Source organism: Gracilinanus agilis, chromosome 1, assembly GCF_016433145.1.
Source record: "Gracilinanus agilis isolate LMUSP501 chromosome 1, AgileGrace, whole genome shotgun sequence".
Classification (NCBI taxonomy): Eukaryota; Metazoa; Chordata; class Mammalia; order Didelphimorphia; family Didelphidae; genus Gracilinanus; species Gracilinanus agilis.
The window spans coordinates 96763214-96790220 of record NC_058130.1 but is presented as its reverse complement, the minus strand read 5'-3'; the positions used below and the strand labels follow the sequence as shown (position 1 = coordinate 96790220).

At 38.0% G+C, this 27007-nt stretch overlaps 1 protein-coding gene across 1 annotated transcript in view; it reads left to right on the top strand.

Moving 5' to 3' along the window:
- CCDC12 (coiled-coil domain containing 12) overlaps positions 1–27007 on the top strand; it is an 85744-nt gene that overhangs the window by 55992 nt on the left and 2745 nt on the right. Inside the window, exons 3-5 of the mRNA XM_044682080.1 lie at positions 18041–18120; positions 21683–21744; positions 22124–22158. Coding sequence (XP_044538015.1) covers positions 18041–18120; positions 21683–21744; positions 22124–22158 — 177 coding nt within the window. The remainder of the gene's footprint in view (positions 1–18040; positions 18121–21682; positions 21745–22123; positions 22159–27007) is intronic.

Genomic DNA, 27007 nt, shown 5'->3' with positions numbered 1-27007 from the left:
TAAGAAAACAACCTCCCCTCAATATAGTATGCCTATACTAACCCTCCACCATTACCATTCATAGTTTTTTTTTTTTTTTAAATCCTTACCTTCTGTCTTAGACTCAATATTAAGAATCAGTTCCAGGGCAGAAGAGTAGTAAGGGCTAGGTAGCTGTGGTTAAGTAACTTGCCCAGGTCACAGTTGAAGGAACTGTCTGAGATGTAAGAAAACTCTCTTACAGAGGGTAAATCAGAAAGGGAAACTCTGGGATGGTGTTACTGTGGTTAGCCAGGAGCGTTGATTAGCTAACCCTCAGAGTATCCCCAACTGCTGATCCGGGAACCAGTGGCTTCTCCCTTCTGGCCCCCTTCACCCTTACGAAAGATTATCTGACTGTGTTTATTTAACTAAAGATGGTTTAATAATAAGTCCTAAAGGGAAGGGGTCACGATAGAGGGAAGTAGGGATTGCCCTCAACCTTTTTTTTTTTTTTTTCCTTTTTTAAAACCCTTACCTTCTGTCTTGGAATCAATACTATGTATTGATTCCAAGGCAGAAGAGTGGTAAGGGCTAGGCAATGGGGATCAAGTGACTTGCCCAGGGTCACACAGCTGGGAAGTATCTGAGGCCAGATTTGAACCTAGGACCTCCCATCTCTAGGCCTGGCTCTCAATCCACTGAGCTACCAAGCTGCCCCCTGCCCTCAACCTTAAACACAAATTGGGTTTCAAGTCTCTTTCAGAATTTGAGCTGAGCCCAGGGCTCACAGGCTTATGGAGTTTTTCTTTCTTCCTATTCTATACTATATCAATGCTAGCTTTCTTAAAGTCAAAGTCTTTAAGCAGTAGACAGCAAGAGGAAAAAAGATACTCACCTTCAGAGCTGGTTTAGCCTATCTCTTTGGGCTAATGCCCCAAAGACAGGCATTACAGTTCAAGCAGCCCCTTTTAAATTCTTTTGGTTGATGGCATGATCCACAGGAATCCAGGTAGAGAAAACAGTTGGGAAAATTCCAGGAATAGAGGTAGTTTCTGTCCTGAGGTCCAGGAAAGAGTGTTATCAGAGAGCAACTGTCACTCTCTCCACTTTCCCCTCCCCCTTCCAACTGCCTTCGTTGTCAATATTCTCTTTCTCCAACATTCCAAACCCTTTCTGTGCAATTTTCCCCATAGAGACTACATTTGAACTTTAGCACCTCTCATCTTCAGGCTTGGTGCTCTGTCCACTAAGTCACTAGCTGCCCCTTATTCATATGGTTTTAAAGATCCCTAGAGGAAATTCCACAAATCTCTCTCACTCATCTTTTGCCAGACCCCTTCCAGGCTTTGTATCTCCTGTGTATTAACTTGGTTGTGGTATTTTATTTTAAGAAGCTCATACGGTTACTGATTTTGTCAGAGCAAAAGAAATCAATACATTAATAAATAATAAATACCTGATTAAGACTCATAGTACCATAAATGTGGAAAGTAGTGTAGTTCTTTTCTGTTTTCCCTCTCTTACTATTTAAAAAGTTTCTCTAGGAATTCCTATCTAGGTAATATTGATTTAGACAGGAATGACAAGTGGTCATAGCCCTATTCAGATTCCCAGGACTCCTGCTAAAGGGAATACTTAATACTTGCATTGTACTTTAGTAAAACAGCCTATCATTGACTCACATTCCCTTCATGAACTTCAGCTTTCTTATCTGTAAAATTAGGGGATTGGTCTTAGAACTATAAAATCTCTTTCAGCTCAAGAACCTGTGATTCCATGAGTCCTGTTTATACTTGTTCCCATACTAATTAGTGTCTAGTCCTGCCTTCAGCCAGACAGCATCAGCCCCAATTCAGTTAGCTAGGAAAATGTTATTAAAAATAACCAAGGAAGCATCTGTAGGGAAAGTTCCATTCCAGAAGAACCTTCCATTAATAAATCATAGGTCTAGTTTTTAAAAAATAGCCAGGGAAAGGAGATGATTCCATTTTCCTGACATCATGTGGTGATAATTCCTGCCCTTTTTGGATCACTTTAACATCCCACCATTTTTATGAAGCTTTCCTTGGGCTATTATTCAAAGATAAACTAATCACTTCTTTCCTCTGAACTCTATTATATTTAGTTAGGGCTGCCCAATTTAGCATTTACTTTGCTTTCAGTGTCGTCTTAGCTAAATATGCTACTTGTGCCTGTCATTTACCAAAACTTTACCATAGTAGAAGGAATCTAGTAGTACTTCAGTAAATAATCGATTCAGCAATACTTGCGACAGATTTGGGAGGTAATGGAGGGCACAGAATCTATTAGATAATAGTTTTTTCCTCGAGATGAAGGAACTGTGGAAGTCTTCAAGGAGGAATCATTTGAGTTGAGCTTTAAAGGATGATTAGTAATTCAATAGGCAAAGGGAATAGTATGATCAAAGGAACAGAGACAAAAATGTGCATGTTTTGGAGGAGCAGAGAATAGTTGAGTTTGGTGGGCTTTTTTTTTAGGTGAAATCTGAACTTGAGATTTTCCTCATTGATTCCATTTTCCAGTTACATTTATCATTTTTCAAATCATTTTTTTCTTTTGAATCAACTCCTTAAATTATTTAATCTTGTAATAATCTTGCAGTTAGAGGCTAACTTTTATGATTTCCAACATGTTTATTTAGTTCCATGATCACCTTTTATTTTTAAGTTTCATTTTTATTTTTTACATGATTCATGTTGTTTCCCTCCTCTCTTTCCTCCTCCTTCTCAGAGTTGACAAACAGTTCCACTGGATTATACATGTATTACATGATCATCTTTTAATATTGATGACTTTTGTTTTCACATCTCAAGTATTTCTGAATATATTCTCCCCACCTCCCTGAAAGAAAAACAGTTAAATAAAAACAATGACAGTGAATGACCACATTTGAGAAATGCAACCAGCAATATTCCTTCCCTCTTTGCAAGATGGGAGGTACTTTCTCATTTCTTTTTCTGCTTTATGATTGGTTATTATAATTAAATGGCTTTGGGCTTGTTTTAATGTTCTTTTTGTTTATTGTAGTCATGTATGCTTTTTGTTTTTTATTTATTTTTTTTGTTCTACTTTCTTAACTCATCACTTAATCTTCCCAGGTTTTTCAAATTCCTTATATCATTGTTTCTTAAATTGAAAAAAATATTCCATTCTGTTCATATAATCACACTTTAGCCATGTATGGGTACCACTTTATTTCCAGATTTTTACTTCCTTAAATAGGCTTGTCTTTACTCCTAAAATATTATGCTCTGTTGGGTTCAGTACATTGTGTGTTTTGGCCATTTTCAGACATTCTAACCTCAATTCTGTTATTTTTCTCCCTTTTCTGTCATTCTACCATGCACCAGGGTCCTCTAAAATTGCATTAGACTTATTTCTCCCTGCTTACATACTTTTGAGTGCTGACCACTTCCCTTAACAGAAGGCACACTAGAAAAGTAGATGTGTTTACAGTGTTACCTAGTTGGGCCAAAGAGCACAGATAAGTCCTAACAGACGGGAAATGAGCCTTTACAGAAAGGCAAAGACAAGCCAGTAAATTATGAATAAGGTATGATTTCTTTTCCAGCCTTGTGCCATTTGAAACCTGGTCTATGTGGATGTAGGACAGGTGATACCAAAGGGTTCTAACTTCAGAGTGACATAGACATGAGAGTTGAGGATCTTTTTATTTATTTCTAGGTGATCCTGTAGCCATATTTGTTGTGCTTGCATTTTGAAGTCTAATCTCTTTTCCCTGACTACGAAAACAGAAGGTGTTGTGGCTTCGGCTTCTTGCCCTGCCTCTTTAATATATTTGAATTTCTTTCTCATATAATTATATTACCTTTTGCATACATCATTTTTTTTCCTCTAAAGTGCTATACAGATCTTAGTTAACTGATCCTATTCACATTGCTTTATACTTAGTGAAGGGGAGAGGAAGGGAGAAGTCTGCCTACTAAACCAGTTTTATAAATGAAGAACAGAGAAAACATGGCAATTGGAGGAGTTGGAGCTATGGCCAAAACTCAAAGCTAAATATTAGCAGGCCTCTTTGACCACAGGGGAGGGTGTTCATTGTGAACAGAGTGAAATCACTCTGGTTATTTTTGTGGAAAAGTTAGGAAAGTCTTATCCTCTGTCTCCATTTTCTTTTTGGTGTCACCTGTTGATAACATCCCATTTCCTGAGAGTGTATGTACATGGTATCAAGGTCCACATGTCATTTTGTATTGCAAATTAGATCAGAAATTTGCAATACAAATTCAACTAGAGTAGGGTGGAAATATGAGGAATTAATAATTTCTTGGAGGCATTTGCTATTATTTTTACTATAAAACAGATAGTTAATAATTTTCATTATAGAAAGATTCTCTACAGGATTTATGTGTATTTAGAGATATGGTAGAGAGGATGCTTCAAGTATGAGTTGGGTTAGATCAGTGATTCCCAAAGTGGGCACCACCGCCCCCTTGTGGGTGCTGCAGCGATCCAGTGGGGGCAGTGATGGCCACAGGTGCATTTATCTTTCCTATTAATTGCTATTAAAATGAAAAAAAAATTAATTTCCAGGGGGCTAAGTAATATTTTTTCTGGAAAGGGGGCGGTAGGCCAAAAAAGTTTGGGAACTACTGGGTTAGATGAATCTTGGTCTTTTTTCAATTCCAAAATTCAGTGATTCTGAGGTGTTAAATGACATCTGAAGTCTGAACCTTCTTTGTTTCTGCTGATGGTCAGCAAAGGTTAGCTGGGGATGAACTGAGCTGTGCTTATGAAGAATGAGATGGTGCCTACATCCAGGGATTTAATAGTTAGGATTAACCTTTTTTGGGGAAGTATATTTCCTTCTAGGCCAACATTTTATAGCCACATCACAGAGAGAATTTGAATTCCAAGGATCCTCAAGATATCCCTATAAAAGCCACTTTTTCTTTTGCTTTGTACTAATGGTTCCTGCAGCCCTCATACTTTTTTCCTTTCTCCCCTAGTAATCAGCTTTGCTTCATTGTTTCTAAGCTTTCTTGTTACAAGAAGTTTCTGAAAGCCTACAATAAGTGTAAAAAATACTGTGGTGTTTATAGTTAGAACTGTCTAATCCTCTTTTGACATATAGCTTTACCCTTGTCTGTGCATTATGGAATACCTTCCCTTCAGGAAATTTTTTGTTATGGCTATTATTTTCTCTGTGTTTTCTCATCTGTTAAAGGAAAGGGTTAGACTATACCAGTGTTGGCAAACCTTTTAGAAACTGAGTGCCCAAACTGCATTCAAGTCCCCTGCCTTACCCCACACAGGGGAGGGAGGAAGTGCTCTCATTGGGCTGCTGGGCAGAGGAGCAGGTCATGTGAGAAATGTTGTCAGGCATGCACATAGAAAGGGGGAAGGGAGTAGCCCCCTCTGGCATGCATTCCATAGGTTTGCCACCACCTTTAACATTCTGTGATTCTGTGATTTTATCTCTGTGGGTTTTGGACTCTGAAGGGGAGGGAGGGTTGACCTGTGCTTAAACAAGCAGCCCATGGATTATAATTAATTCTCTTCTTTTTATTTCAGCACTTAGTCATTTCCTTATAATTATGATTCAGTATTGGGCTGCAAAGAATTTGTGACTTGGTATGATCAAGCTGACAGTGGACCCATGCATGGGCAGATCAAGTAGCAGGGGCATTGCTTCAGACCTAGTCCTGGGAGTTCTGGTTTCTGGGAATTCATTCCAGTGATGACTTAACTCTGCTGCCTATAAGCAGAGGGACTTCATTCAAGCATGACTGGTTTTCTTGCCTCCGCAGAGAAGTCACAGAGTTCTTTCCTACCGTTTCAGTTGCTGATCTCTAGTAGCTATTTCAAAGCCCGTTTTTCCTATGGCCTTCTCTCTTGTCTAGAAGAATGATACTGAACCTAGGGCTCTTCGGGTTAGACCTTGGACAATGGCTTCATTTTTGCTATAGGACAGATTGTGGCACTTGCCTTTTTATTGGTAACACTAAATTCTGCCTTCCAGTCCTATCCAAGCACATTACTAACTTTTCTGAAAAGACTCGAGGAACATTAATTGCCAATTCCATATCACTTAGAGCCAGCCTAATTCTGCCCAAATTTCTAAACCCTGTAAAGTGTTAATTACCTGATACTTTTCTCATTTGCAAGTTCAAACTCAAGAGGATGATATTCTTGGTACAGTAGCAGTCTCAGCCATTTATCCCATGTGACTATATTTCAGTAGTTGTGAGACTTGGATGACAGCCTGGCATACTGGAATTATTCTTAACTTTTATAATAAAAATTGGTCATTTCTCACTTCTGAATATTCTAGATCACATGACATGTTTCTTTTGATGCTTTTGAAAATGAGAGAGGTAGATTTGGGGCTTAGGAGAGATAGTCTGCTTGTCTTTCTTCCCTGGTCATACATAATAAATCTTATCAACAAGTATGAGAAAGGAAGCACAAACTAAAAAAGAGAAAAAGCATTAATGTTTAATCAAGATACACTATAGAAGAAAAAGCTCTGGCCTGAGAATCTGGACACTTCAGTTCTAGTCCTGGTTCTTTCTACCCCTGAGATCTGGAGAAAATGAGTGAACCATTAAACAAACCTAAGGCAAAGGTACTCCCTGGGAGCAGAAGAGGACCTTGGCTGTCCTGAGGGGCAGATCACACTGTATTTCTGCTGTTGCCCTGTAGTATACCCATAAGAAAAAGTTCTCTTGGCTATCTAGGGGAACATTAAAGGGAGGGGGGAAAGTTGTTAGAGAATATCCAAAGTTCAGGCTGAGGAGTGTGCTGTAGAAGGAGCAGTTAGTTCCTTGACTGCCTTTGGGATAAAAAAAACAAAATAAATTTTGTCTCAGAATCAATATTAAGTATTGGTGCCAAGGCAGAAGAGCAGTAAGGGCTAGGCACTTGGGTTAAGTAACTTGCCCAAGTTCCCACAGCTAGGTGATTTTTTTTTTCTTTTTGATATCAACTGTTGGCACCTCTTCATTATTATCTTTATGCTTTCCTCTTTAGTTTTTGTTAGTCCCAAAGAATCTTCAATAACTTGGGCTATAGTTGATAATAAAAAGAATTTAGAAAAGGAGGGAAAGGGGAAAGGGTCATATAATGAGATTTTTTTTAGGTTGAGTTTGAAATGCTAACAAAACAGTGAAGTGGATGTTAAACTTTTTGGACTAAAAGAATTAGAAATGAGAGAAAAATAGTGTGCAAGAGGACATTTTAGGGGCTTCCTAGCTTTAGTTTGCCCTTCATCACTTTCTGTTGGAGAATGTCATATAGCCATTTTTGATTTTTTTTTTTTTTTTTTTTTTTTTTTGTTACATAGGCATAGTAGTAGGAATCCTTGGCATGGTTGTGTGCAGTTAGTGGGGGATGGGGTGTTGAGTCCCTTAAATAGTTCCTTTTAATCACTTTAATCATCTGTATCATTATACAGTTTTATTTTATTTTATTTTTATTTTTATTTTTTAGAAAAAATTTCCATGGTTACATGATTCATGTTCTTACTTTCTCCTTCCCCCCCTTCCCACCCCATAGCTGACATGTGTCATCAATCAAGACCCTTTTCCATATTATTGATAGTTGCATTGGTGTGGTCGTTTAGAGTCTGCATCCCCAATCATGTTCGCATCAACCCACGTGTTGAAGCAGTTGTTTTTCTTCTGTTTCCACTCCTGTTGTTCTTCCTTTGAATGTGGGTAGTGTTCTTTTCCATAAATCCCTCAGAATTGTCCTGAGTCATTGCATTGCTGCTAGTACAGACGTCCACTACATTCTATTTTACCACAGTGTATCAGTCTCTGTGTACAATGTTCTTCTGGCTCTGCTCCTTTCACTCTGCATCAATTCCTGGAGGTCTTTCCAGTTCACATGGAATTCCTCCAGTTCATTTTTCCTTTGAGCACAATAGTCACTATACAGTTTTAGAATTGTAAACATGCTAGCACTCACAGAAATATTACAAACTTTCAAGTTTAGTTCCTTAATTTCACAGGTGAGGAAATTGAGATCCAGGGAAGAGAGGTAATTTCCCTAAGGTCATACAGGGCTTATTGATGGCAAATTGTAAATTAAAACCCAGATTTCCTGATTCTGAGTCTTTTTCCTACTATATGAACTATTTGTTATTTCTCTGTTATATTATATTGTTTTTGATCACTGACTAGAGTAGTGATGGCATATGGTGATATTGAGATTGCCAATTGCTGACATTGGAATAGAAGTTTTTTTTAAGGGAGGAGTGGGCCTTCAGTGTGCTGTCTTTGGGGACTTCCCACACCACAAGCATTCTGGGCAGGGAGGGAGTATAAAAGAGCAGTCAATCCTAGTGCCAGATGAAATCTCCCTGCTTTCCAAAGCTCTGTTTGCTTGGGTTGGAGATTAACTAGTAGTTATTGTCAGGCTGCTAGGAAGCCTTTGTTGTGATAGGACCTGTGCATTCTCTCATAAACTTAACAGTGTCATCTGAGAGATAGCATCTTTTGATTTGGGTATTGGGAAATGAGGCATCAATGTCAGCTGCCCAGCTATAGTCAAATGGAGGACCAGAGTGGTGATCCAGCAGAAGTTGATGAGAGGGTATGATTAGAGCTATGGTGATAGATGTGGCTAGACCCTGCTGCATATGTTTCAGGCCAGAAAAGAAACCATAATTGTCCCTGTTCTCAGCTACTGAGTCACCCACCTTTGGGAATTTACCGGGAATATTTGTAAGTCTAATTCTTGACCATCAGCACAATTTATTTAGGATTTACTGGGGTAGAAAACTGTACAAAACAGTATAAGAAAGTATTTCAAAAATATACTAAAAGCGGATTGAAACCATTTCTATGCTGAAAGAATTCACAGTGATTCAGAGAGTGAAATGAGGAATAATGACAATACATATTAGAAGAAAGCACCTATTTTGCCCTTTTTTTTTCCCTCTCTGTTTTTCCAGGACCTATGGAAATTTGTGCATAGCTCTGCCTCTTTTCTGTTTTTGTTCTGGCCTTGGAAACAGGAGCAGAATGAAGTTAATTCTCACTACTTGGCTTTTTTTCTTATAAATACTCACTTTGTATGTGTCAGATAGGTGAGACATCTATATTCTAAAGTTGTTATGTTTTGTAGATTATTTTAAATCTTTTTTTTTTCTCCTGAATAATATCCAGTGTGGTTTTGACCTTTTCCAACTGGGACAGCCTCTGTGGGCTTTAGTATCCCAAAACAGAGCTATTTGTGGAATATATCTTACTCCCCAGGGACTGGAACATTCATTGATGATGAGCTGTTTCTTGTTTCTGTTATTGACAACTACCAACAATAATAAGAGCACTAAGTGGAGGATCTTATTACACTCTCTTAGCAAATATGACTCTTCAGCTCAATAACATTCTGATATTAAGGTGTTAGCACAGAACCTCAGAAGCCAATTAGTTCAATGTGTGCCTGAATAGAAATCTATTCTTTAGCATCTCTTTCAAAAGGACATTCAACCTTTTTTTTTTTTTTTTTAAACCCTTACGCTCCGTCTTGGAGTCAATACTGTGTATTGGCTCCAAGGCAGAAGAGTAGTAAGGGCTAGGCAATGGGGGGTCAAGTGACTTGCCCAGGTCACACAGCTAGGATGTGTCTGAGGCCAGATTTGAACCTAGGACCTCCCGTCTCTAGGCTTGGCTCTCAATCCACTGAGCTACCCAGCTGCCCCTGACATTCAGCCTTTAAATGAAGGCTCCCAAGGCAACAAATTCTATGTTGAGACAGCTCTGATACACCTTTATAATTTATTTAGTCCATATTTCTCTGAGATAACTGGAAGGGCAGAATGACTTCTTTTCCTGTTTTTTAGTTTATTTTCTTATATAGGTATTGTATTGTGCTGGATGGGAGTAAGAAAAGATAAAAGTCAAAGGATAGGATTGGAGGGTATTGAAACTTGTCATTTACAAAACAAGAAAGACTGCCTATCTCTGGTAGTCCATAGAGAAAGTAAGAAGGGTATTGTACATCTCCTCTTTGTTATTTGGTCATAGGAAGGATGATTAAAAGGCACAACCTATCTAAAATATTGTTTTTCACAACATGATTTCTGTATAAATGGCTTATCTCCCTTATTTTTAAAACTACTTTGTAAATTTTATCTTTTCCTACTCACTTGAGCTATGAAAAGGCCCAGAGGAGGAGCCCTGAATACCCTAATACTGGCTTGTTGCCAAAATGACTGATGTTTCTAGAGAGCTTGATATTTCTAGGGACTTGTTCTGACTTAGGGGTTTCTGTCTGTGCAGAGAGGAGGAAGTCTGGGAAGGTACACATTGCTTTGTAGTAAACATTGATTATTTGGGGTGTGGAGCTTTTTTCATCAAGGTTGAGCAGTTGTGTGAGAAGAGTCAGAGAACTGAGGAAGTATAACTTTGGGTTATTGAGATGAAACAATAACTTTTATTTTTAAATTTTCCTGGTAGCTATTTCATGCACCTTTTCCTGGCACACTTGTCCTCAGATTCTACCTCTGAAAGATAGAACCACAAAAAGACTTTAATTTTTATATTTTAGAAAAATTTTCCATGGTTTTTACATGTTTCATCGATCAAGACCTATTTCCATATTTTTGATAGTTGTACTGGCGTGGTCTTTTAGAGTCTACATCCCAAATTATACCTGCATCAAACCATGTGTTCAAGCAGTTATTTTTCTACTGCCATATTTCTTCCTCTGAATATTGATAGCGTTCTTTTTCATAAGTTCCTCAGAATTGTCCCGGATCATTGCATTGCTGCTAGTACAGGAGTCCATTACATTTGAGAAGGGAGAGTCTAAAAAAAAATTGTGAACCAAACCATTGTAAACACATTCATATGGAAATGTTAATCTATTACATAGAGCTTGTTTAAAAATATATAAATTAAACCCAATAGTGTCAATACTGCTCTGTTTGTGACCCCTTCTATACCTCCTTCTGCTGTTTTCTATGTGTTTCAAAAACAGATTTTATTGATATATTTTGCTTTTTATTAATCCCATACCAAAAGGATTTTTTTTAAAGAAACAGAGGAAGAAAAAAATTAGTAAAAGCAATTAATTAAAAAAAATCTGATGTGCAATATTTCACACTGTGAACATCTCATCTATTCAGAGGAGTGAGAGGAAGGATTTTTTTCATATCTCTTCTTTGATCCAAGCTTTTCATAATTTTTCAAAATTAATTTTTGATTGTTTCATGGTGGTTATTGTGGTTAGTCATTGTGTATATTGTTTTCTTGACTCTTCTTGCTTCACTTTGCATTAATTCATGGAAGTCTTTCTGAATTTCTCTGAATTCTTTGTTTGCCATTTCTCATAGCATATTTCATTAAATTCATGTACCGTTTATTTTGCTATTCCCCAATTGATGAACATTTACTTTGTTTCCTATTCTTAGTCACAAAAAGTGCTGCTTTAAACAGTTAGTTGTATAGAGGGCCTTACTTTTTGTCGGTGACCTCCTTGAATATATAACTAACAAAGGAGTAACTGGGTTAAAAATTATGGACATTGGGGATGGAGCCAAGATGGCAGAGAAGGTACAGGGACCTCTCTGATTTCTAACAAATTACCCTCCAAAAAGCAATGATATAGTTCCTCAGAATGAATTTTGGAACAGCATAACCCAGAAAAAGACAAGGTGATGTAAAATTTCAGCCCAAAACAACTTAGAAGGCGAAAAGGAAAGATCTAGGGCACCAGAGTGGAGCACAGCATGCTAACGCAAGAGACTGTGAGTACAATTGAAGCAGCAACCAAGGCCTCTGGAACTCTCAGCCACAGATGGTAAGAGGGATTGGATAACTGCTTGGAAGGAAATTATAGGAGTCCCTTTGATGGCTCCAGGTTGTCACATTGCCCATACACAAAACCAGGTTATAGCCCTGGGGCATGATCTCTAGGGTGAGTAGGAATACCAGCATACACGGGCACTTGCAGACAGGTAAGCAGAGGACTCTGGTCAAAGTTCCAAACAGTAAAAGAATGCTTGGGGTTACTCACAGACCAGAGCACAGACCATGAGAATATTAAACATATCTCTCTTTAATCTTGGAAGAACTCAAAGCAGATTGATCTCCAGAGCTAGTTCTGAAGGCAGCTACACAAAGGACCTGAAGCTTGGAACAGTGCCCCCTTCACCACAGTTAAAGAATAAACTTTAACAGCTTTTTAAACTAAAAGAAAAGAAAAAGGCAGAAAAGTGAGCAAACAAATAAAGAAACATCATAGAAAATTATTTTGGTAACAGGGTAGACTTAAACTTAGAAGAAGACAACCAAGTCAATACTGCTGCATCCAAAGCCTCCAAGGAAAATATGAATTGCTCTCAAGTCCAAAAAGAATTAATAGAGGAACTCAAAAATGATTAAAAAAAATGGATAATAGAAATAGAAGAACAGTTGAGACATGAAATGAGAATAATACAGGAAAAACATGAAAAAAGAACCAACAGGAATAAAGGAGGCACAAAAAATACTGAAGAAATTAATACCTTGATAAACAGAATAGGCCAGTTGGTAAAAAAGAGGCCCAAAAATCCAAAGAGAAGAACTCCTTAAAAAGCAGAATTGTCTAAATCAGTGATGGGCAAACTATTCCCCACAGACCAGATCCAGGCCATAGTTTGCTCATCACTGCCTTAAGCAATTCCCTAATCACTACTCCAATAGTTTGCACATCACTGGTCTAAATGGAAAAAGATATATAAAAAATGCACTGGAGAGAAAAACTTCTTGAGAGACAGAAATGGCCCTTTGGAAAAAGAGGTACAAAAATTCACTGAGGAAAAGAACTCTTTACCAAGTAAAATTGGCCAAATGGAAAAAGGTGGTACAAAAGTTTTACTCAAGAAAATCATGCTTTAAAAATGAGAATTGGGCAAATGGAAACTAATTACTCCATGAGACAGAAACAGTCAAAGTCTAAAGAATGAAAACAAAATAAAACAGAAAAAATGTGAAATATCTCATTAGAAAAACAACTGACCTGGAAAATACATCCAGGAAAGGAAATCTAAGAATTATTGAAGTACCTGAAAGCCATGATCAAAACAGGAGCTTAGATATCACCTTTCAAGAAACCATCAAGGAAAACTACCCTGATATTCTAGAACTAGAGGATAAAATAGAAATTGAAAGAATCCACTGATCACCCTCTAAAAGAGATCCCAATAAAACTGCCAAAAAGAATCAGTTCAAATATTGTGTAGCCATAGACAGGAAAACAGAACTTAAAAGCTTCTATATCAAAGTATCAGAGGGGATGGAATATGATATTCCAGAGGGCAAAGGAGCTAGGATTTTAACCAATAATCAGTTAACCAGCAAAACTGAGCATAATCCAAAAAAATGGGTATTCGGTGAAATAGAGGACTTTAAAACATTTTTGTTAAAAATACCAGAGCTGAATGGAAAATTTGACTCTCAAATATGAGACTCAAGGGAATCATAAAAATGTAAAAAGGAAAGAGAAATCAAAAGACTTTCAATAAGGTTAAACTGTATACATGGGGAAATGATTCTTGTAATGCCAAAGAACTTTCTCATTATTAGGGCATTTGGAAGGAGAGTACATAGAGGGTGATGGTGTGAGTTGAATATGATGGGATGATAGTTAAAAAAATACAATTAGGTGAGAAAGAGGAATGCATTGGGAGGAGTGGGAAGGGAAAAATAGAATGGGGGAAATTATTGCTTATAAAAGAGGCAATGGAGGGGGAAGTGGGGAAGAGAGCATATGAACCTTACTCATCAAAATTGGCTCAGAGAGGGAAATATATATATAATCAATTGGGTTTAGAAAGCTGTCTGACCCTACAGGAAAGTAGGAGGGGAAGGGGATCAGAGAATGGGGGTGGGGCTGATAGAAAAGAGGGCAAATTGGGGGAGTTGGAAGTCAGAAACTAAATACGGTAAATAGGAGGGAAAATATAATACATAATAATCATAATGGTGCAAAAATTTTTTACAAGTCTAACAAAGGCCTCATTTCTCAAATACATAGAGAAATGATTTGAATATATAAGAATATAAGTCATACTCCAGTTGATAAATGGTCAAAGGATGTGAACAGGCAGTTCTCAAAGTAATTAAAACTCTCCGTAGTCATGCAGAAAATGCTCTAAATCACTATTAATTAGAGAAATGCAAATTAAAACAACCCTGAGATACTACCCTAAGCTTTTCATATTGGCTATTATAACAGAAAGGGAAAAAGACAAAACTTGGAGGTGATTGGGAAAGCTGGGACACAGATGCATTGTTGGGGAAGTTTGTGAACTGATTTAATCATTCAGGAGAGCAATTTGGACCTGTATCCAGAGGGTTACAAAACAGTACATACCCTTTGATCCAGCAATACCATTACTAAGTTTGTATCCCAAAGAGATAAAAAAAACCAAAAAGGGAAAGGACCTATGGGTACAAAGATATTTAAAGCAGCTCTTTTTTAGGTGGGGCAAAGATTTGGAAAGTGAAAGGAAGCCTATCAATTGGGGAATGGCTGAATAATTTATACTATATATGATAGTAGTAGAATACTTTGTGCTGTAAGAAATTATAGCAGGAGGAGTTCAGAAAAACCAGGAAAGACTTACATGAACTGAAGCTGAATAAAATAAGTGGAAGCAGGAGGTCATTCAGTGACAGGGATATTTTACAGTGAACAGCTGTCCTCACACACTTCCTAGATTCCTTCTGGGCAAGTTGCTTAACCCCCATCTGTCAGCCCCTTTTCTGTCTTAGAACTGATTACTTGTACAAATTCTTAGAAGGTAAGAGGTTTTAAAAAAATAAGTATAGTGTCAAAGAAATACATTTTAAAATATTATTCATTTCTGAAGATTTGCATCTTATTCTGCACATTTCATCACCAGTCTTCTGGATTTTGATTAGTCTTTGCATGGCTTAGAATAATTATGTCTAAAAAATGTTTTTTTTTTTAATTCTCAACTTTACATATACTGAAAACCCTTATTTTCAAGTAGAAACAGGGAAAAAAGTATATTTCCAATCATCTAAATACATACACAAAGTAGAGCAGAAAATAATTACATGTGAAATGACAATCTGTTATATAAAGCTTGCTTTTTAAAAGTATATGTAAATTCTTCATGTTACTTTCAAAGCTATTCTGTTTTTGTTTTCTTCAAAATTCCTGTTCTTTTCTGTACATTAAAGAACTGCTGAAATGCTACCTTAGTTGCTAGTGCCCTACCCCCCACAAAACATGTCTTCTCTTTATCTTATGTATTTTACATATATTTATACAAGTGCATGTTTTCTCCCTTCCCCAATAGAATGTGAGTTCCTTGAAAGCAAAGGCTAATTCATTTTTGCCATTGTTTTCTAGACCTAGAATAGGGCCTGGGACACACAGTCAGCACTTAATACATGTTTATTGATTAATTAATTGACTTATCACTTCAGACTCCATTTTTTGAAAACTTATGACTCCTACCCAACAGTTAAATGTAGGTAGGTAGGTTTGCCAGGATGATATTGGGCACATAGTAGACAAAGCCAGGATTCAGAGTTGAGATATTTTTTGAACACCACCTTCTCAGATCAGAGCTGGGTAGTGCCTGTTTGTGGTTTGATTTATAGAGTGCATTGCCATTGGATGGCTTCTCAGGAAATACTGTGTCAGCAGTGTAGGAGAAGGCTTAAAAATAATACAAACCAGAGGGTGTGGTGTGATCAACGACTTCTTAGTTCCTCTGACTGAGCATTCAGTAGACTGAACCAAAGCCAAACCACTGTTTTCTGCAGCAGTACCTAATGGTCATTTGGGGGGGCATTTTGTAATTATTAATGGAATGTTATGAATACCTGTGTGTGTGCATGTGCACGTGTGCACAAATAAAGCCCTGTAAAACTTATTAAAGGCTTTGAGGTCCCTTTTGAGGAAAGAGGCAATAAAAGTGGCAGTTTGATCATAGAGTTGAAGGAAATAATAAGCATGAAGAAAATGGAGAATATTGGAAGGCATATTCTGATACCAGATAGGAAATGTGCCTCTTAAAGCCGCTCTTATAATTTGGCATTTATGGGGCATTTCCAGATTGACTTCAAGAAAACCATGAGGAATGGGGGGTAATAATAATAACTGTTGTTTATGTAGTACCTTAAAGTTTGTGATGTGTTTCACATATAGTATCTCATTTCATTGTTGTAGTGCCTCTGTGTGAGATCAGCACAATTACTAAGTGAGAAGTTTGAGAAATAGCTAAGAATCATTGGTAGGTAATAGAAATATTTTGTGTGTTTCCCAAATATTACAATAGAGCTATATACTGTTGTAGAATTAGAGAATCTGTGATAGGACTTTAGAATTCAACTACTTCATTCTACTCATTTTATAGATCAAGCAACTGAGACTTAGAGAAGTTATTAGTGATGATACCCTAAGATCCCACAGCTAGAGTCAGATCTGGGACTAGAATCTTGCCCTCCTGGCACTCAGGCCACCATTCTTCCCATTATAGCACACCATTAAAACACAACACTTCTAGCCTTCTTCCAAGAAGAAGGCTTCAACATCATAATAGAGGAAATGTGGGGTAGATTGGGAGGAAATCAGGACTTTCCTGTTGAGGAAGAAGCCTCTTTTGGAGGATTCAGGATTTGGATGTATAGCAAATTTTTCATTTTATCGATGAGGAAGATCAGATGATCTCCCCAAGCTGTCACAAGTACTAGGTTAGAAAGCCACATCCTCTGATTCCAAATCCATTTCTTTTTATGCTCTCCCACAGCTTTCTATGATTTAGAATATATTATGTAGCCTCTTTGCCCCTCTGTTTTCTGGAGACATTTTGAATCAAAGAGCATATAAATTTCTAGAAGCTTTGGCTCCTTGTACTTCTGTGCCCCTGACTCAGGTCAGCAGAAATAGCATTCAGTTGCTGCCTTTGTGCTTCCAGGGGTTCCAGAGAACAATTTTCATTCATTTGGCATAAACAGCAGTGACTCTATTTTAAAATAGACACTCTGACTGAGAGTTTTCATCCTGAAAAAAACCCTCACTTGAACTTTACATTTCAGCTAACTATTGTCCTATATCTCTTCTGCCTTTTGTAGCTAAACTTCTTGTAAAGGTCATCTACAATGGGTACCTCCACATACTCTCTTCTCACACTTTTCTTAACCCCTTACAATCTGGCTTTTGACATCCTTTGAGTTCTTTGCCTCTTTATCTTATTGAAAGATCTTCCCCTGTTAAGTCCTAGCCTTGGAATACTCCCACCATCAGCCACTGTCTCATGTTCCTTTTTGGTATTGCCTGATTAGGTCATAGTTAAGGATTCAGTGAACCTCAAAGAAGTTACTGTGTGATGGTGATAGAAAGTGATCTTGGAAATAAAAGGTTAGTCTATTTCATTCGTTTAGTCTAATTTTTTTTCATAGTGATTGAAAAAGGTAAACCTCAATCCACATGCCCTTTTCCTTGCCAGGTAAACCTTTCTTTTTGCACAGGTGATCCCTTTCTATTTAATCTTCACCAGTAGACTGCCCTCTCTGTTATCCTTACTCTCTCACTTACCTTCAGTCTCTGTCTCTTGGCTGCCTCTACTGCCTACAAATATGCCCATGTCTTTTCACCCTCCCTCCCCCAAATTCTCCCTTAATCTGTCCATCTCTTCTAATGTTCCATATTTCTCCTTTCTTTGAGAAAGCCCTCTACAACAACTGCTTCTCACTCTTGTAACTGTACATTCTGGCTTCTGACCTCACTAAAACTCTAAAGTCAATAATGGTTTCTGAATTGTCAGATCTAATGGGTTTTTCTCAATCCTCATCTTTTTTTTTTTTTTAACCTCACAGCAGCTTTTGATATTATTGTCTTTTTGAAATTTTCATCCCTTTAGGTTTCAGTGACACTACTGTCTTCCTGGTTTTCTTTCTACTTCTCTCATTGCTCCTTCTTGGTCCCTTTGGCTGACTCTTCATCTTGGTCATAACTCATAACAGTTGGTGTCTCCCAGGGCTTCTGACTTCTAGATTCTGGAACTTTTATAAAAGAATACTAAATGTTTTAACTTAGTCTTTCTTTGTGATTGATTCCACAGGGAACTCAAATTAAGGAACTATGTCCCTGAAGATGAAGAGCTAAAGAAGAGGAAAGTGCCTCAGGCTAAACCAGCTTCAGGTAGGGAATTGGAAATCCTAAGGAATAAATGGCATTGATATGAGAAAAGAAAGGATAGGAGAAAGGGGCTCCACAACATTGTTGCAGTCTGGAGAAAGTTAGCAACTCAAGACATTAAATGGTACTTTTCCCATACTCTTTGGTATTCCCATTGTTTAGTATAGAACTGGCACATAATAGGTGCTTAATAAATGTTTATTTATTCACCGACTTGAGAAATTTGATTTATAGAAGGATTCTACTATTTATTTAGCTAGTCCCATAAACTGCTTAAAATATTTAGCCAAGATTAGATGGGAACAAGTTATAATAGGTCCCTTCCTCCTATTTCTTTCACTCTATTGATAAAACTAATTAAAATGCACATAACAAGTTAGTTAATAAAATAGAACTCACAGTCTGATAAGGCAACATGCAAGCAACTGTGTACAACTAAGATATGTCCAGGATAGATGGGAGATAATCCCAAAGAAGGATCTAAAGGAAGCCAGGAAGTGGAGATGAAGGAGAGTTCTAGACCAGTGATGACAAACCTATGACATGCGTGTCAGCACTGACACATGTAGCCATTTTTGATAACACATGGCTGCATATAGAGAAGTATGGGGTTGCATGCCAAGGATGAAACATTTGCTTTGGTGTAGTGTAGACCCTCTGTGCACTATAGATGACAATTCTACCTATATTAATCTATTTTGGTTTATTAACTACAGTTATATGTCACAATTATACATTTTTGTTATTTAAATTATAAATAAATATTGCAAAATTATGTTTTTTTTTCTTGAAGTAATACACCACCCGAGTTATGCTTGTTTTTTTGGTGAATTTTGACACACCAAACTCAAAAGGTTGCCCATCACTGTTCTAGACAGTGAGGGGCAGTATATGAAAATATAGGTAGTCAAGAGATGGAATGTCATGCTCTCTATTTTCTCAGCATTATACTCTCTATACCACTGGTCAGGTTTCTAGTGTTACTGCAGCCCCTTTTAGTTGATGCAGTGCATTCCTTCAAGCATTGATCCTAAGCAATGAGCTTGGCAAACCTTGATGATGAGGAGGAAGTGGAAGAGGAGGAGCAGGAGAACATTAACAATAACAATGGGAAGATACATGATAGGCCTAGATTAATTGTAGTATATTATCAGTGATGACATGAAAAAAAAAACCCATCATAAAAGATTGTCAGAACTTCAAAAATTAACCCCTCACTAAAGTCTCTAATTTTCCTGAGTTATCATGTTCCCCAGGCCCAGACCTAGTAGTTCCTGGCTCAAACCTGAGTATATCTTACCCAATCAAAATGTACTGTGAGCTTGACATAACAAAAATTGTGTGTGTACACTCAGGGTGAGCTTTGTTGCTATCATTCTGTTACTGTAAAAACCACAGACCAGAACTACAACTCAGACCAACCATGTCAGCTTTGAGTAATGAAAAACACCTTCAGGAACCATATCCCAGTTAAAATGGCTCTTTCATGAATAGACTTTCAATCACCAAACAAAACTGACCATCCTCCTCTTTGATATTGAAGAAACCCTAAGAATAGACTCTTTGATGCTAGATAAACTCTATCTTGTCACTAAGCAAACTTTGCCATTGTTACAGCTATATCTTCCTTGTCTTGCCACAACTATATGTATCAAGACTGTACCTTGGCATTTGGGGTTAGACTTGGAAAGAGTCTTTCCCTATTATGCAATGACTTGTCCTTACCCTTCAACAGAATAAAACTTTAAAGCCACCTCATGGGTACTTTGGGCTATTCTCATGACCCATTTGAGTGGGTGGTTGACAGTGTTATCCATGAGCTCTATCACCAACAAAGGTGGTGGCTGGTCACTTGTCAAGGATGGTAATAATTGGATAGTCCATATGGTTTAGGGTAGTCATATAATGTTTAAAGACATTTTATTTTATTTTATTTTATTTTTTTATTTTATTTTAAACCCTTAACTTCTGTGTATTGACTTTATAGGTGGAAGATTGGTAAGGGTAGGCAATAGGGGTCAAGTGACTTGCCCAGGGTCACACAGCTGGGAAGTGTCTTGAGGCCGGATTTGAACCTAGGACCTCCTGTCTCTAGGCCTGGCTCTCAATCCACTGAGCTACCCAGCTGCCCCTGTTTAAAGACATTTTGAAAGAGTGGTCCTCAACACATCGGGTAAATCCTTTTATTCAGGATATATGAAAAGACACGGACAGAACTAAGCAGGAAGAAGAGGTATGAATGGTTTTCGATTTGTATTATTGTAGGGAGTGCCCACACTAATAAGTACCTGGTTACCTGAAACATTAGTTTTAGGGTCTTAATTTCAAGTTTGAAAGAACTTTTAAAATATTGGTTCTAAAGCTGAAATGTACCATATAAATCATCTAGTGCAAACCCTTCATTAAATTTTTTTTCAAAATTCTGAATGTAAACAAAAAAAACATTTCACTATGCAAATTATAACAGAAAAAGGACTGCATATGAAACTTTGAATCTATTTCATACCAGTTCTATCCTCTGGGCACTTATAGGAATGTTTCAATGACCTTAGTCTTTTTCTTTTTTTTTTTTTTTTTTTTTGCATCATCTTTGCTATTCTCTCCCTAGATCTCCTATTCAAAAAGAAAAGAATAGGAAAAAATCCCTTTGTAATAAAAATAGTCATGGAAAACACATCCTTGTCTAAAAAGTATATATGTTTCTTCCCTCCATACCTTCCTCACCACCCCATGTCTGCTTGTGGGCTTCTGGCTAATGTTTTTTTCTAGCTCTGGGATAGAAAATGTCACTTATTGTCACTTCGTATTAGATTTCTTGATCATTCTTTGGTCTTTTGGGAGGCAGTGTTCTTGCCCGACCTCCTTATTTGTACCTGAGGAGATTGAGACTGAAAAGTTGAATGACTTGCCCAAAGGTGCACTAAGGAGCTAAACCGGGTTTCCAATTAGTAAATATTTAGAGACAATGATATTTCCATTAACCATGCTTCCCCTGTCTAGTTCAGACCCTTGCCCTTACCCTACTCACCATCCTTGCTTTTTCCCATTTTGCTGGTAAAGATTGGGATGAGAGGTTACAGGACTTTGCCAAGGTCACATAGGTAGTAAATAGCATAGCCGGAGTTTGAACTCCTCTGACTTTAGACCCAGTGTTCTGTTTGACTAACCGTGTGTTTCCTGAGGTCTAGCCAGTCCTGGCTTCCATCTTGGAGCTACTATTCAGGTGAATGTGCTCTGGAAATATTTAGAAGCCAGCACAGTCCAAACTTGGGAGGAAGAAGCTCTTGTCGGCTTCTGTTGGATGATGCTGAGGCCCAGGGCAGGAGAGGGAGACAAAATCTCTCAGTGGAGACAGATAACATTCTTGGCACAGGGTACAGGAAAGTCTGTTCCCTGCCACAGCACACATAAAAGCTAAAAATGCAGTGGGAAGGCATGTTCATGATGTGCCAACCTGCTGGTCACTGAGGCCATTTCTTCCCGGGGCCTCTTCCTGTGTTGCCTGGCTAGGCTTTCCTGCCTGAGTCAGTGCTTTTACTTTATCTTATTTTCTTGCTCCTTCTAGTGGAAGAGAAAGTGAAAGACCAGCTGGAAGCAGCGAAGCCTGAGCCCATCATTGAGGAAGTGGTAGGTCTATTAAATGAGTTTCTCTTCTCCCTCCCCCCTCCCCTGACAGCCCAACACAACAAGCCTTTATCAAGAGCCCTCAAATGAGTACTGAATAATCCAGTAAAAATCATTTTTAAGTCCTGCTTTCTGGGAACTTAGCATCTAGCACAGGCAATAGTCATTGTTCATCTCTTTTTTGGGGGTAAATCCAGGTTGTCAATTATTTGCAGAATTTATGCATTAGAACAATTGAATAGTGATGAAGAAATAGTTAGAGGGTGTCCCTTTCTGGACAGAATAGAGTCCACAGGAAACCATGTAGGTTTCCTTCCCACAATCAGTGGGCCACAGTAGTCTCTTTCTGTGGTTCTATTGACATTTGTTTCTTTTCCCCTAGGATTTGGCCAATCTTGCTCCCAGAAAGCCAGACTGGTAAGTGTTACCACCCATAGATGTTTTCTTCTTGACTTAAAGAGTCCCTTTCCTGTTTTTTTGTAGTACTATACTCATTCCCATGGTGCTTTATGTTTGACCAATGTTTGACCAAGTGCTTCTCTGACATAGGCCTATGAGGTAGGAGGAATTTTACAGATGAAGAAACTAGTTTAGTGAGTTTAAATTGGGCCATATTCATCCCAGTTATTAATAGTGAAAACTAGGATTAATAGTGAAAACGTAATTTTTGGCATTTCAAAAAAATGTAACTTTGCCAAAAAAATGTAATTAAAGTTGACAGTATTCTGTATATTATACCATGAATTCAGTATAGCCAAGATTCTGGGTACCTCAGCATAAAAGCAGACAGTTCTGTGAAGCATTCTCAGGAACTCAGTAGTAGCAGCCAAAAGCTCCTTCATTCACTCCCAACTGCTTACTTGTGTTGAGCCTTTCTCTCCTAGCTGCCTACAAGTTGAATTATAATAGCAATAGGAAGAAAAGAAAACAGTTCCAATTTCTTTTATATCCCAAACAATCAGATCTTCTTTTCATGGCTGTTCTAGCCTGTTCTCAGGTGAGAACACTGGCCATAATAGATAAAGACAGGGCCTTTCTAGTCTGCCTACCGTCTCCCTACCCATTCTGGAATGGAACAGGATGGATCTTTTTCTAATTATGGAGGACTTTGTAAGGCTTTCAATGTCAGATGGCTTAGGCATTCTCTTAAGATGAAGTGGAAGGAGAAAGATCTTTAGGCCAACTGCCACCCACCAGAGGCTATGATAACCAGATTCTGAAGAAGGTCCCTGAAAATGCAGTCTGTCTTCTTCAAAGAAGCCTGGCCAGAGAGATATCCAGTGTGAAGGAACATAAGAAGGGCTGGATGTACGAGGTTCCTGATCTCTTTGTTAATTGAGCCAAGAAAGGGAGAAATAGAGGTAGCTAGAGCAGTGATCAGTCTGCCTGGGGTCTGATCTTATAAGAGAAATTCCTTAAAGTTCATTTTCAGAAATGGGAGTTTTTAAAAGCTTTAATGTTTTAAGGTAATATTTTGGGGCAACATTGCTCAAAGCAGTTTTGCATGATAGCTCATTTGTTTTAATCATCTCAGTACAAAATATGGAAGAACAGGACTGAGTTTTCCTACTTTATATATTATATATATTTATATATTATAAGGAGACTTCAGACATAGACAAGAGAAGTCATACCTATACTTTGAGCCTATCTCTTTGGCCTGTATATTCTGTGGCTACCTGGAGTTTGAAGCCATTCTTCAGGATGAACACAATCGGCTGCTGTTTTATCTCTTTAGTTGTTTTTAGGCCTGGGATAGCTCACAGCTTCTAGTAAATCCATCTTCTTTGAGGAGGAAGAGGGGGGCGTTTAGGACAGCAGATAATGGGATGAATTACCAGATGCTTTAGTCTGTTTTTTGTGTACATGGGTATGTGGACTAGCCATGTGTGTTTGACTTTGAAATGAAAAAGATGGCTGCAGCTCTTAGTCTCGTGTGTTTCAGAAGTGTTCCTGGAAGTCTTATGCTCTAGCTACCACCACTTTCAGTTTCCTGGGCTCTGTATTCAATCCTAGCATCGCACTGTTCCTGTTACCTAGTGGCCTGGGCATCTTGGCCTAATTTTATACTCTTCCTTCCTTCCCCCTCCCCTTACCTACCAAACCCTTACTTTCTGTCCTAGTAACAACTCTTAAGACAGAAGGTCAAACTGTGACTGGGTCAGGGTTACATAGCTAGAAAGCAGTTGAGGCCAGATCTGAACCTAGATCCTTCTGACTCCAGGCCTGGTGCACTATCTAACTATACCACCCCCCACACCCTGCATTAAAGGATCTTGAAGGGACAGTGACCAAGGCTGCCTTCTTTTTACCACCTCATCCTTGAATTTATCTAAAAGAGCTCAGGCCAAAAAAAAAAAAAAATACTCTTGATTACTGGATAGCTAACCCTAGTGTTAGACTTGGAGTTAGAAGACTTGAATTTGACTCTGGACTCTTGGCTCTGCTACTTTTTCTGTAAAATAAGAGGATTGGATAATATGATTTTAAGGACCATTCCAATTCTATCTGTTGATTGCAGACTATAGAACTTTATATAGTCCATAAAATGTATAGTTGGGAGACACTCCTAGATGAGATCCAGATTCAATTAGGAGCATGAGGCCTGGCTGTCTACCCAGGCAGAAGTATTTTGGAGAATGCTTTATGTTCAGACTATGAGAGATAGTTGGAGAGCCCATAGCGCTGTTCTATCAGTAGCAAAAGCAACAACTGGTCATATGTAGAGCACCTTCAAGTGGGAGAGATCTTGATATCCATAACCTCCTTGGAGCCTCATCACAATCCTGCAGAGCAGAGATTACAAATATTATTGCCCTATTTTACCTCTGACAGAATTGAGGCTTAGAGAGGTCAAGTGATTTGCCCAAGATCACATAGGTAGCAGAGCTTGGAATTGAAACAAGGTTCTGACCACAGAGGTAGTAGGCTTTCTTCTCTGACACACAGCCTTCCTCCATCTCCATGGATAAGGTTTGTGAATTGCAGGGCGAGATTTCACATGTACTTGATTCTTTGATTGTTAGAAAATGGTCCCATTCCTTGATGAATAAACATTGATTAAATTCTCTCTGCATGTCTGTGTTCTATTCTGAATACTTAATTGATAGAGGAAGGGGAGACCAGATTTCTATTCTCATAGTTTTTGGTCTGACATAGGTGAGGCATAGATTAAAAATACTTAAAAGATATGAGACATGCATAAATATAGTAAGGATTATAGCAGTTTCCATTAGTCTCAGGTTTTGCCAGAGTAATCAGTGATGAAGTAGAATTAGTCTAAGAAGACTTCCTGGAGGCACTGAATTTGGATTAGATTTTTCAAAGTAAATGCAGGCAACAGATACAGAAAGCTCTATGTCTGTTAATAAACACAGGAGATAAATTATTCACAGTGCATGTGGTGAGGCAGTTAAGTATAGTGAGAATTGAATACAAAGGTGATAATTAATAGAGTGCACAACCTTTTTTACTTTGCTGGCATCTGGGTCACAGGCTGATGCTATTGTCCCAACCAGTTCTGAGAAGGGTTAGTGCTACAGGACGCCTGTCTCTTGGTTCCTCCAGTGAAAGAGTTGCCCAGGGGAGGACCCAGAGCCATTGCACTTGAGTGCAGCCTGAGGGGTTCATTTTGTAGCACATCCTTCTCTTATAGAGGGTAGACGTCATGTGCTCAGCAGTTTGTTAGCCCATGCTGTATCCTCCCACATCACAGAGAAAGCTTCTTCACTCTGGTGCTCTTGTATCGTAGCCTCTATTCTAGTCAGGGGCTATGTTGTGTTTTCTTGTGGGTATTTTTCATTGCTTTCTAACTGAGACTTCACCATTTTCTCCCTCTTCCTTCAACTCCTTTGCCTGTTTGAATCCTTCCTGACAATCATTCAGAGGCCAGCTCCAATACCATCTATTCCAAGAAATCTTATTCTTTTTGCTGAAAAAATGACCTTTATCTCTGAACTCTTAAAGCACTCTTTCTTTGATTCTTATATACTTGGCATATTCTGTTTTGTTTCAGCATTGGGATGCAGTGCTGTTGCTCTTTAGATTGAGCTCTCGTAAGTACAGAGATATGTGGTAATTTTTGTATTTCCCTCAGTGTACATGGTTGGCTCTTATTGATTGACTAACGGAATGAATGAAGTCGTACCATTCCTTGAAGGCTCAGTTTTGGTTTGATTCTGGGTTAAAAGGTTCCATAGATCACCTGCCCAACTTTTCTTGCTGTTGCCTATGAGAACACCCCCACCATGAGGCAGCTGGTGGTACAGCAGATAGAACAGTGGACCTGGTGTTCAAATTAGCTGTAGACATTTTAGCAAGCTATTTAACTTTTCTCTGCCTCAGTTTCCTCAACTGTAAAATGGGGATAATAATTGCACCTACTATTCAGTGTTGTGAAGACCAAGTGAGATAATAATTGCAATGTACTTAGCATAGTGCCTAGGTGCATAATAAGTGCTTAATACAGCCCTATTTCTCTCCTCACCATAATTAATGAGGATGGCTCTGTTCATGATGAAATAATTGTTTTTGATCATACTGTGTTGATTCATCCCACAAGCCAAAAAACATATATGGTCAAAGATATACTATACTGTTAGAGACACTTGACTTTGGAACAGGGTTATTGGAGTACTACAGCTTAGAGATAACCCGTTATTTTTACTTTCATGCCATTTCATTTTAGATCCTTTTTTGAGAACAGATTTTGATTAGAAGAGAAAAATGTCTTAAGATTAACAAATAATCATATTATGTAGCTTTCAGCAGTCTATGAGGTAGAAGTGGAGTGGGTACTGCCTTGTGAACTTGTAAGATACCTTCCTTGGAGACCTTAGTTTATCAGTCATTCTTTCTTCCCCTTCTTTTCTTCCTCCCATTTCTTTTTTCCTGACTCTTTTCCTCTTCTGTCAGATATTTCCTGCACTTGTTCCTTCTATCTATAAACATGCTCAAATACTACTTAAGAAAAACATTTCTCGAGAATGTAGGTCAAAGCATACTATTTTTCACTTTAGTCTATTTGGGTTTTTATTTTGGGATTTTGGTTTTATATGATTATTTTCTTACAATGATGAACAATATGGAAATATGCTTTGCATGATAATACACATAAAATCCAGAAAAGAAAGAAAAACATTTCTCTTCTAGAAAGCTTACCACATGAAATTATCTTTTATTTATTTATTTGTCTTTTTTTGTGATCTTGATGAGGGTACTCCTTCCAACAGTTCAGATTGCAATCCATTTATGTCAGATTATCCTG